Source organism: Giraffa tippelskirchi, chromosome 5 (assembly GCF_054371585.1).
Source record: "Giraffa tippelskirchi isolate mGirTip1 chromosome 5, T2T-mGirTip1v1.2.pri, whole genome shotgun sequence".
NCBI lineage: Eukaryota > Metazoa > Chordata > Mammalia > Artiodactyla > Giraffidae > Giraffa > Giraffa tippelskirchi.
The window spans coordinates 98108457-98128669 of NC_137279.1; the positions used below are offsets into that span (position 1 = coordinate 98108457).

At 43.1% G+C, this 20213-nt stretch overlaps 2 protein-coding genes across 8 annotated transcripts in view; one reads left to right on the plus strand and one right to left on the minus strand.

Moving 5' to 3' along the window:
* Positions 1-284: 284 nt before the first annotated feature.
* Positions 285-20172, minus strand: PRUNE1 (prune exopolyphosphatase 1). 7 transcript variants are annotated; one of them, XM_081487718.1, is made up of 9 exons: positions 19997-20172; positions 11541-11633; positions 10670-10872; positions 8840-9024; positions 7978-8136; positions 6249-6343; positions 3993-4151; positions 3364-3495; positions 285-2234 (listed from the first exon to the last, which is right to left on the minus strand). In XM_081487718.1, the coding sequence occupies exons 1-8, from the start codon at positions 20033-20035 to the stop codon at positions 3406-3408; spliced, it is 1023 nt and encodes a 340-aa protein (XP_081343844.1). In that variant the 5' UTR covers positions 20036-20172; the 3' UTR covers positions 285-2234; positions 3364-3405. The 7 variants fall into 7 exon arrangements, with proteins under 7 accessions (XP_081343844.1, XP_081343842.1, XP_081343841.1 ...); XM_081487719.1 differs by lacking the exon at positions 285-2234 and adding an exon at positions 2428-2612; XM_081487716.1 differs by lacking the exon at positions 3364-3495 and having other exon boundaries at positions 10670-10782.
* MINDY1 (MINDY lysine 48 deubiquitinase 1) overlaps positions 4141-20213 on the plus strand; it is a 31350-nt gene continuing 15277 nt past the window's right edge. The window contains exon 1 of the mRNA XM_081487686.1: positions 4141-4274. The gene's annotated coding sequence lies outside the window, so the exon portion shown is untranslated. The remainder of the gene's footprint in view (positions 4275-20213) is intronic.

A 20213-nucleotide genomic window follows, 5' to 3' on the forward strand; every position in this document is an offset into this window, starting at 1 on the left:
AAAAAAAGACAATGGTAGAAACCATTTTCATTTAAGACTATCGTGTGCCTACTTTTCAAGTATAAGCAAAATCAAGGACACAGAAGTATGTGATAAGAGTTCTGGAAGAAGAAACATTCTGAGGATGAGGGGAGATAAAAAGACTGTTGCTCCTTATTCCCAAAAAGAGTCAACAGAAGGAAGACAGTAAGCACAGCAGAAAGAAGGGAAATGAATCTTGAGGAAGTTAAAACAATTATCCAAGGGAAAGGGCTGATTATAGTCGTAAAAAGAGACAAGACCTCAAACAGGAAAAAAGTATTTAATACTTTAACAAAATGCAAAATAAAAGTAACCAAGTTACAAAACGTAAATTCCTTTGGTTCAATAATCACACCACTATTTTACCTTCCAATGGCTACAAACATCATCCCTTCAAAGTGAAGTCAGACTGCTTCCCTCATATGAAGACATCATGCCAAAACCATCACATACCCCACTGTTCAGCGAAAACTGTTGACAACCCACAGGAGACAGAGCTGTTGGGGAGTAAAACGGGGAACAGGTTGGTCTGAAGAGAAAAGGGGGACTCTACACATGCAGAACAAGTTGGCGGGGGGGGGGGTGGGCTCTGTGCTGGGTCACTATGGTAGGAATCATACCCCTGTACATGCTACATGAGGCTGAGGACCTTGGTACAATTAGAAAAAGACAATAGAAATAGAAATAGAAATAGACAATAGACAATAGAAATAGAAATAGAAATAGACAATCCAGTGACCCTGAGGATTCCCAGGGAAACAGAAACTAACAAACAAAAAAACCAGAGAAGCAGAGGTGAGAAAGGATGGTGGCAACAGGCAGATGACAGAAACCAGGGAACATCAGTTTTGCAGACAGGGAAATGAGACTCAAAAGAGTGAGTGTCTGGACAAAAGACAGTTTATGGCACTCGGTATGAAACTCCTTGTTTCCTTCTACTCTGTGCAAGAGGAGAATAATGAGATGGGTAAGAAATCAGTAGAGCCGGGGCTCTCAGGGCATTTCTGCCATCTTTTGGGAAGAGTGCCCAGGAGGTCTTAAGCCCTTCCCAGGTGTCTCCTGAACTAGGAGGTCTTCTGGATCCCTGTGGCTCTGGCTCAAAGGGATCCAGAGAAACTGAGAGCTAGGCCACCTGATCAGGACAGAAGACAAGGGCCTCCAATCTGCCCCTAAACAATCCTGAAACAGTCACAATAAGCTGAGAATAAATTTAGCCATCTGGGATCAGACACCATCACCTAATTGGGGGGGCAGAGAGAGGAGTCATGGAGGTGGAAATCAGCTAAAGGCTGAAAACTAGAATAAGTTTAAGGTAGGTATTGTATTCAATAAATACTTGAATTAGTAAGAGAATAAATGAATACTGGAGACAATGCATGTTTGGTTCCATGAGAAATACTGCTTCTGTTAAAGAGCCTGACTGAGGGCACTCTCGAGGTACACATTATTTCTGTGCCACTCTGCTGCACCTGTATGTTACTACATTATGTAATACATACAAATGTATGTTATTACATTATGACCCTGGCAAATGAAATAGATGATAGTCAGTGCGGATTCCAACAGCTAAATTAAATAATAAAATTTGTTTGATTGGTTGAGATTGTGGGGAAAAAGGTAGAAAGCCAGCTCAGCTTTCTTTCTCTTCTTTCTCCTCCTAGGTTAATAACAACAGTACACCAGATCCTGGACCAATGAAGAAGACAGAACTGCTGAAACGTCTCAAAACATGCATTCAGGATGGTTTAAGCAACCTCTCTCACTTTCCCCTTCCCTCCTAAAAGTCATTTCTTGGACAGGGAGGCAGTGGTAGATTCTGACAGCGAGATCTGACTACATTTCTCGAAGATGACCTCGGCTGAGAATTTCGGCAGCCCCTGATCCAGGGGGCACTCGTCCACCAGGCTGTTCATGGGCGTGGGGGGCAGTGGAGGCTCCTCCTCATCCTGACTCAGTCCAGAAAGCAGGGAGTTGCCTGCCCTGTCCAGTTCTTTGTCCACCTGCTCCCTTGACACACCCTCTGTCTCAGGCTGTCCTGAAGGGATGTTCGTGGAGTCAAAATACGCTGACAGGGCTTCCTGGAGCAGAGGCAGAACTTTCTTTCGAGAGATCTGGGTGTTGCCTTGAAGATAGGCTTGGAGGTTAGGGTGGCCGCTTGGGACAGGGGTCAGCTTCAGGGACGGAGAGTGGGAATGTTCCAGGATTCCACAGATCTAAAGAGAAAACAAGATGGGGAGATGGTATATAAGGTGGTGAGGCAAAAGACTGAGACTTCTAAGAGACTTCTCTAGCAGAGGAGAAAAAAAAATGTTTTTTTTTTAATTTAAATTAAGTCATCCAGAGTTGTTTTATTGCTTGCACATCAGCTAATACACACAGTATTTTAGAAACAGAAGAAACATTTGAGATCATATATTTCATTTTATTAATAAGTAAACCAAAGTCCAGAGAGATTTGATGTCTTGAACACAGATGATGGTAGAGTCTGAACTAGAATCTGTGACTCCCAGCTCCTAGGATTTTGTTGTTTCCAAGGGTACTGCTCTGTTTAAAAACTTGAACTCTATCCTTAGCTGAGATGGGCCAAGCATCTGCATTGAAGTCAGGGGAACAATAGAGGCAGAAAGAATGAATAGATCAAATGGGGCTGGGAGGTATGCCAGGCTCTGTGCCATGTCTGGCCATTTCCAAATACTAATTTTCTCACTTAATCCTCACAACTACCTTACTGGTTGGTATTACTATTACCCTCATTTATAGGTAGGGAAACTGAAGCTTAGATAGATTAGGTAACTTGCCAAAGGTCAACTTTGAATGAAGCAAAGCTTATAGTTGAACTCAGGTCTGTCACTAGAGCAGTGTACTAAATTACTATATGCCATTCTTAACAAAGGAGAAAGAAAGGAAATGGTAGGGCAGACCGTGAAAAGAGGACTACCATTTCCCAGCACAGAGGCAGCCAGGGCGATGGTCGAGTCATCAGAGGGACTGTGGCAGGGAGAAGAGGGGAGATTCAGGAAGGTAGGGTCAAAGCACCCTTTCCTTCATGACATGATTACTAAGAGTACCTTGTGCCCAGCAATGAACTTCACATATGATACTATGTTTCACGATCATATCACACTAGGTAGTAATATGCCATTTATGGACTCAGAAGTCAACTGACTTCCCTTTGGTCAAAGGGCCAGTAAGTGGCAAATCTGGGACAGAAAAGCCTATTTATCTACCTTTAAAAGGGTAGTTCTTTCCATAATGCCAAACTTACTTTCCATCGAATGAAATTACGTTTGCTTCCTGGAGGAGAAGATAAAGACAGACAGAGGTGGGAAAAGGCAGACATACCTTTTATGAACAAAAAGATTATCTGGCTGTATTCAGACTAGTCTAGCAGTCCTCATTGCTAAGAAATCCAAAGAATCTCTGGACTGCCTTAAGTCCACTTTTAAATTCTTCCCTGAGTTTATGAGTAGCCAACTGAGGAAAAGAAAGGTGGAGAAGTGAGAAAGGTGGCCAAATGGAAGATCAGAGTTAAAAACCAAACCTGCTCCTCAACTACTCTGCACAGTTAGCACAGAATAACTAACCCTTGCCCAGTTAAGAGTAAAAAAGGTTTCTCTTCTGTTTTCAGTTTTCAAAGCAATAAGGTAAAAAGAAAGAAATTGATTTCCAGGAGTTAGGAATTAGTGATTAAATCAAGTTTTAACTCCAGATTTATAACAGGTTCTTTTAGCCCAATTTCAAGTCCTACTAAGTAGCAATTGTGTCTCTAATTTTCTTTGGAATCTCCGTTTCTCACCAATAGCATGATTAAGGGTAGTCACATATAGAGAAAATGGAGAAAAGGAAGGAGGGGAGATTCTGGAAATAGATCAAGGACCTCTGTATAAATACAAAAACCAAGGAGAGGTCTTTATAGAACAGAGCAGTGCACACAGGCCGAACTCCACAGGGCCCCCAGGAGAGAGACTCACCATCATTCGAAGTGCTGCGTGGGGACAGAACACAGCCAACTGCCGCACGGGCTCATTGTAAGTGTTGAAAAAGATAGTCATGGCAACCAGGGCATCATAGCTGTGAGCCTGGCAGAAGGCATGGAGATCTGCAAGGAGGCCAGACCTCTGCAGAAAAGCCTAAAACAGAAGAAATGGACAGGGGTGAGGGCTACAGCTGGACCTTCATTATCTTCCCCAACAGAAGATGCTTATGAAAGGTTTCTTTGCATGATAACCGGGGACTTGTACTCCATAAAAAAGGTATCTAGTATTTACTCTGTGCTATTTATGTGCTGGAAGGCAACATATAGAATGAGGAGAATATAGGCTTTGGGTTCAGACAGAGTTGGTTTGAAAATCAGCTCTATTAGTTCTCAGTTATACGATCAAGGATCCCTGATCATAAGTTTCCTCACGTAAAATGAGGATAAATAATTTACCAAACATGATTGTTTTAAGAACTAAAAAATAATAATGTAACTAACATGCTGGGCATGTCCAAGGCTATCTTGCTCTTGCAATCAAACAAGCAAGGTCTTTGCCTTGTGGGTATTTTTATTCTAAATAAAAACAGAATACAAATGGTGCATACAAATAAGTACAGACAACATGAAAACTGCATCCTTGGCTCTTCATTCTTTGTCTGTCTATATTCTTCTCCAAAATCTCATGCAGTATTTCCTCCAGTGAATACCACCACCAGCTGCTCCAGATTAGGGCTTTTCTTTATTCTTGGTATTTCTAATGAGTCAATTGATACTGTGATTATGGTACTTGGCAAGCCTTTTGTGTTCTTTTTTTCTCTAGTTTTTCTTTATATTATAAAAAATTTTTTTTAAAGAAAGTTTTTGGCTGTGCCATGTGGGATCTTAGTTCCCAGACCAGGCTCCGAATCCCTGCTCCCTGAAGTGAAAGCGCAGAGTCCTAACCACTGGACTGCCAGGGAATTCCAAGCCTTTTGTGCTCTTATGTTTGGTTCCCAAACTAGGTTATGAGTAGTAAGAGAAGAGGCCAAACTATTCTTTTTTTAGTTATTTAGTGTTTTTTACATGTTATTTAGGAGAAAGCTGTGCAGTCTATGAAAGTATGTGTTAGATCTGGTTGTTGACTGATTTAACCCAATATGATATGGAACTAGGTATTAAAATACCACTATCAGAATTATGTTCATTCACCCATTTGACAAATTCACTGAGGATCCACTATGTGTCAGGCACTGTCGAAGTGCTGGAGATATACCAGAAACAAAACAAACAGGGTCCCTGCTTTGGGGGAGTTGATAAACTAGCAGAGGAATATAGACAAAAAACAAGGAAACCATGAAACATGATTATTTCATTGTGCTGAGTGCTATGAAAAAAAAAAAAGGAATTTCTTGGCAGTCTAGTAGCTAAGGTTCTGTGCTTTCCACTGCAGGGGGCCCAGGCTTGATCCCTGGTCAGGGAACTAGATATTGCAAGCTGCATGGCCAAAAATAAAAAGTAATTTTTAGAGATTTTTGAGCACAAAGGGTATTACTTTAGTTAGGGTAATCAACAAAAACCTTTTAAAGGAGGAGATACCTGAGCTAAGTCCTGAACAAAAAGAAGGAGCCAGCTCTGCAAAAGGAGTGCAAAGGCTCTGGGTTGAGAGTGAGTTTAATGGTTCTGAAAAACAGAAAGCAAACTGGGGTGGCTGCAGTACTGTGAGTGCAGGAATGGGGCTGGAATGAGCAGATGTCAGAGAAAAGGATGCAGGCCTGATCAAAGATGGCCCTTTAAACCCCAGTAAGGCCTTTAGATTTTATTAGAAGTGTGATGAAAAGGCAGTAAAGGGAGGAGGGCCAATAGGATCTGACACGTCTTTTTTTTGTCCATGCCTCGCAGCTTGCAGGATCTCAGTTCCCCAACCAAGGATTGAACCCCAGCCAGAGCAGCCAAAGCACCGAATCCTAACCACTAGACCACCAGGGAATGCCCCTGGATCTGACTTATGTCTTAAAGAGATCACTCTGGCTGCTGTGGGGAGAACGGTTTGCAGGGGCCAAAAGTGGAGACAGGGAAACCAGCATGGGGGTCACTACAGGTCACTGGGGGTCTCACAGTGCAGTGAGAGATGACAGACTGTGGAGTTACAGTACAGATGGAGAAAAGTAGGTACAAGATATATTTTGGAGGCGAGCCAGGAATAAGGGACAAGGTTACAAACAAAACTGAAGGTTTTCTCTCTCCACCCACACCTACATCTTGCTCTTACCTCCATATCCATATATATTGCACTAATGGCCACCTTAGTGCCTTGTCTGGAGATGGTCTTCTGGTCCTTTCTCAGCATCTGCTCTGTGGTCAGTCCTAGAAATTGGATGTGAGACTAAGGGTCAAACAAGAGAACCAAGAGAACCCAGAGTCCTAGGATCAGGAAGGTGAGGTCAAGGAAGAGGAAAAACACAGTCACTCTTTGAGGCAAAGAACAGGGCTCATAACTCAGGATGTAATTCTAGAATGGAAATTTACTTTAAATAAAAAATTATTTTCAATTACTGGGTCACAACAGTTACCTTTAGAGCAAGGGACTTTGGGGAGCAGGGTAAATGGAAGAAGAGAGGCTTTTACTCCTGATTTTCCCCTTTCCAGGTTGTCTCACTTTTTTAAAAGTACATGTGGGACCTTTCTTTCTCCTTTTTAAATATCCACAAGCAGTGAAAGAAAGCCACTCAGTCATGTCTGACTCTTGGACTGTAGCTCGCTAGGCTCCTCTGTCCATGGAATTCTCCAGGCAAGAATAATGGAGTGGGTTGCCATGCCCTTCTCCCGACCCAGGGATCGAACCCAGCTCTCCTGCACTGCAGGTGGATTCTTTATTTCTTTCTCTTTTTTTAAAATGTCAACAAGAGATAGCTAGGTAAAAAAAGTCATGGAAGTTTTTCTTCTTTTATTTTGTCCTTTGTATTATTGCTTTTGTTCAGTTGCTAAGTCGTGTCTGACTCTTTGCAATCCCACAGACTGCAGCATGCCAAGCTTCCCTGTCCTTCACTATCTCCTGGAGTTTGCCCAAATTTATGTCCATTGAGTCAGTGATGCTATCTAACCATCTCATCCTCTGTCTCCCCCCTTCTCCTCCTGCCTTCAATTTTTTCCCAGCATCAGGGTCTTTTCCAGTGAACCGCCTCTTTGCATCAGGTGTCCAAAGTATTGGCACTTCAGCATCAGTACTTCTAATGAACATTTAGGGTCGATTTCCTTTAGGATTGACTGGTTTGATCTCCTTGCAGTCCAAGGGACTCTCAAGAGTCTTCTCCAGTACCACAATTCAAAAGTATCAATGTCCTTTGTATATTCACCCTAAATGTTTATTCTGCTTCCCTAACCAGTGATCTAGATCTCCCTCTCATAATTCAGTACAGTTGACTCTCTGTATGTAGGCTTCACATTCACAGATAAGGAGGGCCAGCTGTATTCATATATTTTGCTATTTTATATAAGGGACTTGAGTTTATCCAAGCATTCTGGCATCTGTAAGGGATCCTGGAACCACTTACCTGCAGATCCGAGGGACAACTATATTCCTTCAGCATACTTATGTCTATATTTTCTTTCTTTTTTTAAAAAAAAAATATTCATTTTTTTGGCTATGCTGGGTGTTAGTTGCAGCATGTGGGGTCTAGTTCCCACAGGTATCGAACCTGGTCTCCCTGTATTGGGAGTGCAGAGTCTTAACTGCTGGATCACCAGGGAAGTCCCTATATGTCTATATTTTCTAATTAGACTGAAAACCTCTGAGACTCTTAATATATTCCTTCGTATCCACACAATAGCCAGGACAGAACAATCCAGTAAATGAATGATTAGTTTATGATTAGACTCATATACTAGCCAGCTTCTTTCTGGTGTAAAGCTTAAATCATTCAGCATGCCCTGACATCGTTTTGCTGGTTTTCAAGCATATAATGAACAAGGCTTTTGTCCACTAGTTTAACACTTCATACCTGATACATCAAACTTGGCCTTTTGCAGAGAATCAAAGATGTCATTTCTGCTGGGCAGATCTGGGAAGAGGGCCTCTAGTTTCTCTACATAGTGGCTGTCCTTGAGGGTTGCCTTTCCGATTTTAAGGTCCATGTTCACACAGTCCAGGATGATTGTTCCTGCGGAGAAGGAGCATGGGAGAACTCAAATCCTGTGGCCCTCCATTCCTGGCAACTAGAGCACACATTACCCTTAAACCCAGTGGACACAATACCTAAGGAGACTGTACGGCAACTCACGGAAAACAGAACAAACTGGGACAATGTCCTGAGTGAGACATCCCAAATCCAAACTGAAATGTAGGCACAGAAATGAGGAAAAGGTAGAAAGGAAGTGTGAGTATCTCAATTCCTGGAGATTTTGAAACCTAGTCAGAGAGAGATGACCTCTCTTCCGTAGGCCAGATCCCAGTTGGAAGAGATAGTTGAATCCAGTTCTCTCTCTCTCTTTTTTTTAAACAAATGGAGAAAATAAGAACAAAAAAGGTTAACAGATTTGTTCAAGGTCATATAACTACTTCCTGGGCAGAAATGGTATTAGAATTCATTTCCTGCTTCTTTGGCTAGTCCTCCTTCCATTATACAATGCTACTAATAGGCAGCTTCTAGGTCTGTTGTTTTATGCTTCCTTTCTACTCTCTCCAATGAAATATTCCCCAGGAAAGCCTTTATAATGCCTAATTGCTCCTTGAAAGAACCTCCTCTGTTATGGACTAAGTGGCTTTGAGAGGGTATGGTCAGGCTGGAAGGCTCTAGACTTCTTCACTTTCCCTTCTCTGGGATGGGATAAAGGGTCAGGTCCCAACCCCCAAGCCACCCTCACCATGAAGAAGGGCTGCAGTTTGCCTGTCCAAGATCTCTGGTGCCCCCTGCAGGATTCTCTCAGCCACCAGGGTAGCGCAGGACCCCACCAGCTCAACTGAAACATGGCAGGGAGGGCAGTGTTTCTGATCGATGGGCCGATGGTCTAGCACCTCTGCCACTGCCTCCTCTAGGGCTGCGTCACTTCTGTGTGGGAAAGGGGGGATGTGGGGGAAAAAAGAAAGAAAGATAGGTAGGGGCACTCCAGCTGTACCTCCTCATGAAGAAAAGACAGACATCTTAGGCAAACACTTAGATCTTTGATCACTTCCACCTCTGCCCCACTCCTCTCAATTCTTTTCTTAAATACTGTAACTGAGGCCATCTTTAAATACTGCATAAGTGAATTTGACAAAGTATCAACTACCCACATCTCATCCACATATTTGATGTGCGTTTCCAGTCGACACCTGGACACCCAACATCTAAATCTCTCCTGTTTCCTCAATTCATTTAATATCCAAATTTCATGCAGCTCACTGATCCTATGGCTTCTGGCTCAATTTTCATACGTTCCCTTCTCTCCAACCCTCTGCTACTGCCTTATTCTAGGCCCTCAATATCTCTCATCTGAATTACTCCAATAGTTCCTTAACCAAACACTTGCTTTCAGGGTCCTCCCAAACTGTCCTCCACAAGGCTACCTGTATGATTATTTGAAAAATGCAAATTTGGTTCTGCTAAAAGAGAATTAACAATAGCTCCTTGTTGCTCTACAATAAAGTCTAATCTCCTGGGAGGGCCTACAAGGTCTCCGTGATCAGGCCCCTGCCTACCTCTCTAGTCACCTTTTTTATGTCCTGCTTCTCCCTCATAGTTTATGTTCCAGTCATGCAAAATAAACCCCAGTTCTTCCAAGTCACCGTACTATTTCATGCCTGCCTGCATTTTGCTTATCTTAATGTTCATTATTCTGCCTGGATACTTTTCCTAATTACCTCACTTCCTCATACACCAAGCAAACGGTCTTTCAAGACTGAGATCAAGGATCCATTCTGTTAGAAAAACTTTCCTGACATCCTCTTCTCCCCACTTGTATATTTAACCACTCCATCTTCCATGCACCTATTGTCCCCTAAATGACAGTTACCACTTACCTCTAACACCCATTACAATGACCCGTTTGTCTAGTTCCCTCCTCTGACTGACAACTGCTTGAGAACAGAGATTCCACTTCACCTTCATCCTCTAAATAGAAGTTTATTAATGAGTGAGTGGATAGATGGACTAGCGCCTGAAGGCTGTCCTCTATCAGCATCCCTGCTATAACCAGTGTGCTCAAGGAAAAAAATATACATATTAGTATTAGCAGGAGCCAGAGACACTTGGAAAGATCAGTATTTGTACTGCCTTGCTGGCCAGTTTTTACCAATCCTAAATTAGGGATGGAATTATTACAGGTGTGTACATTTGTGAAATAGCACTAATGAGATACTGCTTTATGAAAGAAATGATTTTGCTAATTTTTTAAAAATATAGTTGTAACCATTATTCAAAGGTTTCTATTATAATAAGTCTGCCATGAAATCTTAAAACAATGATACCAAAGGTAGATCTAAATTATTTCTGAGTTATCTTTTAGTTTGAACTCTCCATGTTTCTATTTCTTTTTATTACTTGTATAATTAGAGAAGTGACAATATCTTTTACTGCCTTTCTATATCTGGTATCATCCATCAATTATGATTAGCCCGTGAGATCCCTGAGAGCAAACATTCTTCTTCTCTTTGAAAATCTTATTCATAACAGCCCATGGCACACAATAAGTATCAGCTTTATTTCTTCCACTTACTTGGGTAAGACATGATGATCAACAAGGATGAGGGTGAGCTGGCTGGCCTGGTGCAGTGCATGGAGGTCAATCTCATCCCGGAAAATTAAGAGGGACTCTGGAATGTGAATCTTCTGAAGGAAGAAGACATTGTCACCTCGTAGAGGTAGCTCTGAACGTTTTATATTTAAAACTGGCACAAAGACTTCCTCAGCCTCAGTTGTCTGGATAGGAAAGTGAAAAGAAGGTATGGCTGTGTTATGTGACAGGACAGGAAAAGTCACAAGACCACTGGGACCAAGGGAGACATGATCTTGGGGAAGTTACTGCCTTCCTCAAAGCCGCAGTTTCCCAGTCTAATCAAAATAAAAGGATGACCCTTGCCCTCTTTCCTTCTTAGCAATAACATGAAGGTCAACAAGACAACTCATGGAAAAGGCCTAGTTCCAGCTGCTGCAGAGAAGAGACTATTAGTCCTCCAGAGCTGACATGGGCATGAGGAATATACACAGACCACTGACACCCACTGTTGTTCAGTCGCTAAGCTGGGTCTGATTCTTTGTGACCACATGGACTGTAGCACACCAGGCTTCCCTGTCTCCACTATCTCCTAGAGTTTGCTCAAATTCATGTCCATTGAGTCAGTGATAACTCAGTAACTGATTGTCTGAATATTGCTTTATGGTTTACAAATTCTTCAAAATACATCTGCTCATTTGATCCTCACAGCAACACTGCAAAGTATTATCATTTCAGATTGTATAGTTACTGATATGAGACTCAGCAAAGTTAAGGGATCTGAGTTACCTAAGGCTAAATGCTATCAAACAGCAGAGCTGGGTCTTGAATCTAAATCTTTTCATTCTAAGGGACTCTGTTCTTAGGTACTCACCTTTGCCAAGTAAAAAGCCAGGGCAAGGGCTGACACCATGGAGTCCAAGTCACAGGCTTCATTTCCCAGCACAACATGTATGGGTCGGGACTCCTAGACAGGAAGGAGAACGGGAAATTAACAAAAGCATCCTCTAATCATTTCCATTTATCTTATACACATGTAGGGCTGCACACACATCCTCACTGATCTTCATAGAGGAGGTAGGTCAGATATTCTTATGGGTCCTCATTTCATAGATAAGGATATTAGCTAAAAGGGCATATATGTTTTGGCCAAGCTTTAAGCATTCTACACTTATCTACTTAGTGGAAACGTACTCCTTCCTCTACCACACTGTCTCCTTGAATGTTAACTTTCAGAAGAAGAGCAGTAAATAATTCTCTGATTCTTATGCTCCTTGGGATACTCAAGGAGTAGTCAAAGGTACAGCATCTGAGGTAGCTGATGTATTTAAACTATATCAACTCTGGTTTGTACTTTTTTCTTGTTTTCAAATAGGGAAAAGAATCCTTGTACTTCCAAATGAGAACAGGTGACCAGACTTTGAAAATAAAAGTAAAAATAAGATCAAGTCCCTTATCCAGATATCTAATCCATGAAATTCCCCCTACTCAGAGGAGTTGTCAATGATAGCCAGATTAACCAACACTCTCACACCCAAGAAACTGATACTTTCTCCAAAGGGTTCAGATTAAAACAAAAACAATTGCTGCTGCTGGAACTTTTATTTTTAAAGCTTTGAAAATCCAGCTGCTGATAAGAACTCTGAAGAAGGAGGCACATCTGTTGTTATTATTAACCTTGTTACTTAGCATCTCCCTATCAGACTTTAAATAAAATACACTAAAACCTACAGGTGCCCCAAATCCTGGAATGTGAAGTCAAGTGGGCCTTAGAAAGCATCACTACGAACAAAGCTAGTGGAGGTGATGGAATTCCAGTTGAGCTATTTCAAATCCTCAAAGATGATGCTGTGAAAGTGCTGCACTCAATATGCCAGCAAATCTGGAAAACTCAGCAGTGGCCACAGGACTGGAAAAGGTCAGTTTTCATTCCAATCCCAAAGAAAGGCAATGCCAAAGAAAGCTCAAACTACCACACAATTGCACTCATCTCACACGCTAGTAAAGTAATGCTCAAAATTCTCCAAGCCAGGCTTCAGCAATATGTGAACTGTGAACTTCCAGATGTTCAAGCTGGTTTTAGAAAAGGCAGAGGAACCAGAGATCAAATTGCCAACATCCGCTGGATCATCGAAAAAGCAAGAGAGTTCCAGAAAAACATCTATTTCTGCTTTATTGACTATGCCAAAGCCTTTGACTGTGTGGATCACAATAAACTGTGGAAAATTCTGAAAGAGATGGGAATACCAGACCACCTGACCTGCCTCTTGAGAAACCTGTATGCAGGTCAGGAAGCAACAGTTAGAACTGGACATGGAACAACAGACTGGTTCCAAATAGGAAAAGGAATACGTCAAGGCTGTATATTGTCACCCTGCTTATTTAACTTATATGCAGAGTACATCATGAGAAACACTGGGCTGGAAGAATCACAAACTGGAATCAAGTTTGCCGGGAGAAATATCAATAACCTCAGATATGCAGATGACACCACCCTTATGGCAGAAAGTGAAGAAGAACTAAAGAGCCTCTTGATGAAAGTGAAAGAGGAGAGTGAAAAAGTTGGCTTAAAGCTCAACGTTCAGAAAACTAAGATCATGGCATCTGGTCCCATCACTTCATGGGAAATAGATAGGGAAACAGTGGAAACAGTGTCAGACTTTATTTTTTGGGCTCCAAAATCACTGCTGATGGTGACTGCAACCATGAAATTAAAAGATGCTTACTCCTTGGAAGGAAGGTTATGACCAACCTAGATAGCATATTGAAAAGCAGAAACATTACCCTGCCAACAAAGGTCCATTTAGTCAAGGCTATGGTTTTTCCAGTGGTCATGTATGGATGTGAGAGTTGGACGGTGAAGAAAGCTGAGCGCTGCAGAATTGACGCTTTTGAACTGTGGTGTTGGAGAAGACTCTTGAGAGTCCCTTGGACTGCAAGAAGATCCAACCAGTCCATCCTAAAGGAGATCAGTTCTGGGTGTTCATTGGAAGGACTGATGTTGAAGCTGAAACTCCAATACTTTGGCCACCTGATGCAAAGAGTTGACTCATTGGAAAAGACCCTGAGGCTGGGAAGGATTGGGGGCAGGAGGAGAAGGGGACGACAGAGGATGAGATGGTTGGATGGCATCACCGACTCGATGGACACGGCTTTGGGTAAACTCCGGGAGTTGGTGTTGGACAGGGAGGCCTGGCGTGCTGCGATTCATGGGGTCGCAAAGAGTCGGACACGACTGAGCGACTGAACTGAACTGAACTGATCTGAAAACCTACAGGTGCCCAAAATAGCAAAGATGCATTTGGCCAGGTAGAATGAGACCATATAGTCCATGGTTCGGCTTAGGCACAAGGATTCTCTCTTACCAGTTTACTTTTGAATTTCTATTTCAGCCTACTTCTGAAAGAGAGGAAAGAATACGAGAGATTCCTTGAGAGATACACTAGCTTCTTAATTTCAGCCCTACGGCCTTTTGAACTGCACAATTCTTGACTGCAGGGGCTGTCCTCCTGTGCATTGTTAGATGTTTGGCAGCACCCCCAAACTCCACCTCCAGTCATGACAATCAAAATGTCTCCAGATCTGCCAAATATTCCACGCAGGACAAAATCACCCCCAGTTGAGAACTGCTGGGTTACAGAAAAGTGAAAATCTACTCTGGCTTCTTCAGTCAGGAAAGATTTGCTAGGCAGAATAGTTTAGAGAAGGGGGGAAGCATTTAGAAGAGTAAAACATAACAAGTAACGGATTATCAAGTAATATAACTTTAGGAAGAAAGACAATCTAGGGGGACCTAGAATCAGCTTCCCTGTATTATCCACTCTCCTCACTTGCCCAGAAACCCAAAGCCAGAAAGGGACAATTTCAGAAGACTTCTGGTGGTAAAAACTGTCCTGTCTAGTACCTAAGTAAGTTTTTATTTTGAAACCACCCTGTTCTCCATCTTCTACTCCCAGCCCTAGTTGTTGTTCTTGTTTAGTCGCTAAGTTGTATCCAGCTCTTGTGACTCCATGGACTGTAGCCCGCCAGGCGCCTCTGGGATTTCCCAAACAAGAATACTGGAGTGAGTTGCCCTACAGAGAAGGACAAAAAGCAGAGGTTATCTGTCAAGGTTTTGCACAAACAGCTTCTGGGAAAAAGGGCTTCCCCGCTAGACTAAGTGGCAAAGAATCTGCCTGCAATGCAGGAGAGGCAGGAGATGTGGGTTCCAATTCCTGGATTGGGAAGATCCCATGGAGGAGGAAATGGCAACCTACTCTAGTATTCTTGCCTGGGAAAATCCCATGAACAAAGGAGACTGGCAGGCTATAGCCCATGGGGTCCCAGAGACGGACACGACCGTGCAACTGAACACACACGCACCCCAAAAGTCACATTTTTAAATTTTTTACCTCTAGGGAAAGTCTCCTCTTAGGTTCTCCCTTGTGCCCATTTCTCTAAGCCTATTTCAAGAGTGTGGCAGCCAAGACCCATTCACACCGAACAGCATGGGAGAGGGAAGATTCTTTTCAATATTAAACTCTTTGCCAACACAATATGAGAATTCTGTACCCAAGACCCAAGGCCCATAAGTCCTCTGATTTGCAATTCATCCTCCTGATACCAGAGAAGGCCCCTCTGTTTCCCAGATATCATGGACTGACCAGATGGCTGTGGACCAAAGTGACAACAAAGCACTTGAGATAAGTGGTTGCAGAGATAATTTGCTCACAGAAGCAGTAAGGGAGGGCACTATGTTCTCTAGAGAGGGAACTATACGCACAAGAGAGGCCATACGATCCTGACTCTGGAGAATAAAGGTAAGAGGAACAGAGGAAAGGCAGAGCAGGAGAGGTCTATTGCTGGGCTTGAAGAGGCCCTCAGAGAACCCTTCCAAAATTCACACTGGTGCTGCTTCTTCCAAGTGGCAGCTGAATTAGGATCAATCAGATCCCCAGCACCAAGAGAAGGCTAAGCAGAAAGTAGGGACCAAATACAACGTCATGGCTCTGAGGGGAGGAGAAATGACCATCAGAGGAAGGTGAATAACTAAGCCCTTGTGCTCAGCCAAGCTCAGACAGCAACCAAAAAGAATTAACACAAAAGGAATACTCTGGGACCTTCAGCAAATCTTGGAACAGGAGCAACCAAAGGAGGTGGTGGCATTCCTTCCCCCCGTCAGCACCCACCACTCCCCTAGCCTGACTGGTCCATTCACCGCCCACAAAACATGATGTGCACATTCCCAGCTCTGTCCTTTGCACTGTTTGTTCTTCTCTGAGAGCAGCCAAATTGTCGTTGGAAAAGACCACAGGCTGGGGTTGAATCCCAGCTCTGCTTCTTGTTGTAGAACTTTGGCCTCTCTAAGCTTCTTTTTCCTCATATAAAAATGGGGATACTACTGTAACCAATTTCGTGAAGTTGTTATGAGGATAAAATGAGATACCACATAAGAGCCAACTCTGTCATAGTTCAGAGGAGTTTCCTTCCATCTTCTTTCTCCAGCCCTCGCTGTCCTTACCCATGCCTGCAAATCTGCAAATCTTCCCTGCACCCAGGCCACACCAGTCTCTTCTACTTCCAGCTTCCTGTACTTGGGGTACAGAACTTAATTACCACCTTAAGGAGCTCGCTATCTTTTCATGGGCGTGTATCACAAATCCTTAACATAGCTTACAAGTTAGGTGACTATATACTTTGCTGTTCAAACCAGTACTCTTTTAAGAATGAAAAGGGCTGCAATTAATGATTATATTTCAATAAACTATCCTGGGCAAGCCAGGTATATGAATGCCTAACTTACAAGGTACCATTCTCCTCTTCATTTAGGAAAAACATGTGTAACTCTTAACCCCTACCCCATCCCCCACTAGCTGAAAGCACAAGCCAAACAGCCTCAGTTTTCTGACTGTCAGAGGAAGAGTTCAGGGCAAATATAGCTATACTTAGAGCATGAGGAAACCTGAGCTGCCAATGGAAGAAATACAATCTGAGAGCCACAAGTAGATATGAACTTTTTTTCCCTTCCTCTAAAAAACCCCCCACTAGTTGAAATGACTGTATTCTGATGTTCTTTGTGGCCTCAATGGTGTGAGACGGGATGGTTTTAGGGCTAGCAGAGCCAACCACTTCCCTTCTGAGGCTGAATACAGTCTGATGCTTACTCTACAAACTAGTTAACGAAGAAGGAAAAAAGGAGACAAGGAGTCAAAGATAGAGAAGCATTCCTGGCAGGGAAGATGGGACTGACTGACAGTGATGCAAGGACTGTAAATTTCTAAGGAGAATCAGCTACTCCCGATTTCTGCCTCATGCCTGAGAAGTGCAGACAACACACATTATCCAAAGCTTCTGGATGAACACCTAAACTAGAATGTGGCCCCACCCTGAAGCAAAGATTCCCCCCGCCCCCCTCCCAACTAAAAGTGACAGATGACTTACCATGAATAGCACATTTAGTTAAATAAGATTTCTTTTAAATAGAACAACCTACTATCATTGTGGCAGACTGTAGAAAATTTCACTGATATCAATGCTGAAAATATGGTATCAATAGGAAAGTTGGCTGAGTTATCAGCTGTTTCTGTCTTATACAAATGTCCAAGCATTCACGATTTCCTGAAAGTTATACTGTATTTTAACAGCAACACTCAAACTTAATAGTGTCTCTGGGGACTTTCCTGGTGGTTCAGAGGCTAAGACTCCACGCTCCCAATGCAGGGGGCCCAGGTTCCATTCCTGGTCAGGAAACTAGATCCCACAATCCGCAACTAAAGATCTAGCATGCCACAGTGAAGAAAGAAGATCCCGCATGCCACAACTAAGACTCGCCACAGCCAAACAAATAAATAAATAAAAATTAAAAAAAACAAAAAAACCCAATAGTATCTCATGGAAGCAACCTAAATGTCCATTGACAGAGGAATGGATAAAAAAGATGTGGTACATATATACAATGGAATATTACTCAGCCATTAAAAAGAATGAAATAATGCCATTTGCAGCAACATGCACAGACCTAGAGACTGTCATACTGAGTGACGTAAGTCAGCAGAGAAGGAGAAATATCGTATGACATCCCTTATTTGTGCAATCTAAAAAGTAATGATACAAATGAACTTACAAAACAGAAAGAGATTCACAGACTGAGAGAACAAACATAGTTGCTAGGGAGAATGGATAGTTAGGAAGTTTGGGATGGTCATGTACACAATGCTGTATTTAAAATGGATAACCAACAAGGACCTACTGTATAGTATATATGGAACTCTGCTCAATGATATGTGGCAGCCTGGATTGGCAGGCAGTTTGGGAGAGAATGGATACCTATATATGTATGGTTGAATCCCTTTGCTTGTTCGCCTGAAACCATTATAACATTGTTAATCTGCTATACCCCAGTATAAAATAAAAAGTTTAAAAAAATAGTTCCTGTCTAAATCATGTCTTTCTTTAGATAAGAAACAACAGTGTGGCCTCTGGGAAATTGGAGAAGAAAAAGATCTTGTTTTCTAATTGTATATCCTTTTTGTAATAACTTTTTTCCACTATGTACATTTTCTACTTCCATAATTAAAAACAATCTAAATCATTGGGTGTCCACCTGTATGTCCTACTACCAGATCACCCACTAATATTGGTAGTCTAACTTTCTAATTTCTCTTGGTCCAGGCTAGGTTGTGTGATAAGAGCTCTAAGATATGACCTCACCTTCACAAGTTTGGAAAAAGGAAGATCTAGATCTTGTACCCTGGGGGAATGAATGCAGGCAGAGAAAGGTCAGGATATCAGTGATACTGAAAAAACCCAGTGTTTTTCAGATTCATATTCCTGAGGAATACATACTCTTAATGTGGGACACTTCTGGAGAGCAGATGCTGTAGAATAGATGCATGCAATGAAATGATATCTGGTAAGGTTTCAGGTTCAAAGACTCTTTATCAAATGGTGAAAAAGACTGGTTATTTGGGTCATTAGGGGAAAATTCAACTTCTTGGCCCTTGGAATGGTGCCAAAAAGCCTCTATATTAATCTTTAATGAGTTCCCTGTGGTGGAAATCAGAGATAACCAAAATGAATTGGTCCCAGATTGCATTATACATTAAAATGACCTTCCCAAATTTGTATTTCACATGGAAAAATTTGGTGTAATTGGTTTTACACTAATTGAACTTCACTCCTATTCTTCTTTGCTTTTCGGCCATGCCACAGGACACATGGGATCTTATTTCCCCCACCAGGGATCAAAACCGCACCCCCTGCATTGGAAGGGTGGAGTCTTAACCACTGGACTGCCAGGGAAGTTTAGAACTTCACTCCCATTCTTCAGGTGAGGACATTCCTTTATGACAGCAGCTGATTCTACAGGAGAAATTAGGTGACTTTAAGGATTTGTTACATACCAGAATCTTATTTCCCAGGGGAATTTGTCGAGTTTAAGATACTTTAAAAGGAAGTATAGTCAACTATCTGTCAAGGTTTCTCCAAGGGTAGTATAACTTGAAGTAGGGGGGCCAGGTGACCTCCCGGAGCCTCTCTTTGGCCCCCTGTTTGCTGCTAACTGGGAATAGCGACCTAACGCTGCACGACCAGTCAGCAAGGCTGGGAGATTCCAACTGGCTCAGAGAGTACCAAGAATAAGCCACAAAGCATTCAGGAGTCATGCATATAGTTTTGATTCCAAACACACTTTGTGCTTATCCCCATCCAGGTCGCGGAATTTTATGTAATTTGTATGTTTTAAGGCCAAGGAAGAAAACTGGAGGCAAAGGAATGCAAGGCTGTGGGTCAACAGACATGCCTGATGTACTGTGTGCGTTTACCTTAAAAAACAGATTTAAAGTGTAACACCATGACCACCTTTAATTTAGAAGGAGTTAGGCCCGTCAGACAAAAACCGCCGTTCAGAGGCAACAAAGCCGTGGGCACAGATTCCCTCCTACCCTCGGGGTTCACCCGGAGGCCAGGGCGCCAAAAAGGCCTCGTGAACGGAGAACTGAAAGAGGGGCGGGGAGAAGGGAACAAATACACCTCGCGGCCGGCAAAGCCCCGGTCCCATCGACGGAACTAATCCAGCGACACCGAGCAGGGGCTCAGAGGCAGGACCCGGCCCCACGATTTCGCCTCCCCGCTCTCGAGCAGACCCCAAAGACTGGAGCCCCTAAGTGAGCATGCATTCCCACTCTCAAAGGCTAGGTTCTCCTTCCTCCCTCCTTAGGTTCCCAAGCCCCTACCCCACAATTCCACGTTCCCTCCACACAAACCCTCGGTGCTCCCCAGATCCCACATCTTCGTCCTTCCTGGACCCCAGGATCCATTCCTTACGATCACAGACAGGGGTGGGTCCCTTACCTGCAGAGCAGCTCGACAACCCTGCAGGTAGTCTTCCATGGTGAGCCCAACGTGTGCCGCCGCCCCTCGCCGCGGAGAGGTTAACCGGCGAATGCGCCCCGCCCCGGACTCGGGGGCTTGCGGCGAGTCGGGAGGCGGGACTCGAACCTGCCACACGGCGATTCAGCCCCGACCCCGGGAGGAAGTGCGTAACCGGGCGCCCCGGGAGTCCGACGTT

Excerpts from the sequence above, each read along its gene's own strand:
- PRUNE1 (XM_081487715.1), bottom strand. The coding sequence starts at position 20,035 with ATGGAAGACTACCTGCAGGGTTGTCGAGCTGCTCTGCAG. Across the intron at positions 10,873-11,540 it reads TGGCTTTTTACTTGGCAAAG|ACAACTGAGGCTGAGGAAGT; the intron begins GTGAGTACCTAA and ends TTTCCTATCCAG. Across the intron at positions 6,344-7,977 it reads GGCCAAGTTTGATGTATCAG|GACTGACCACAGAGCAGATG; the intron begins GTATGAAGTGTT and ends TCCAATTTCTAG.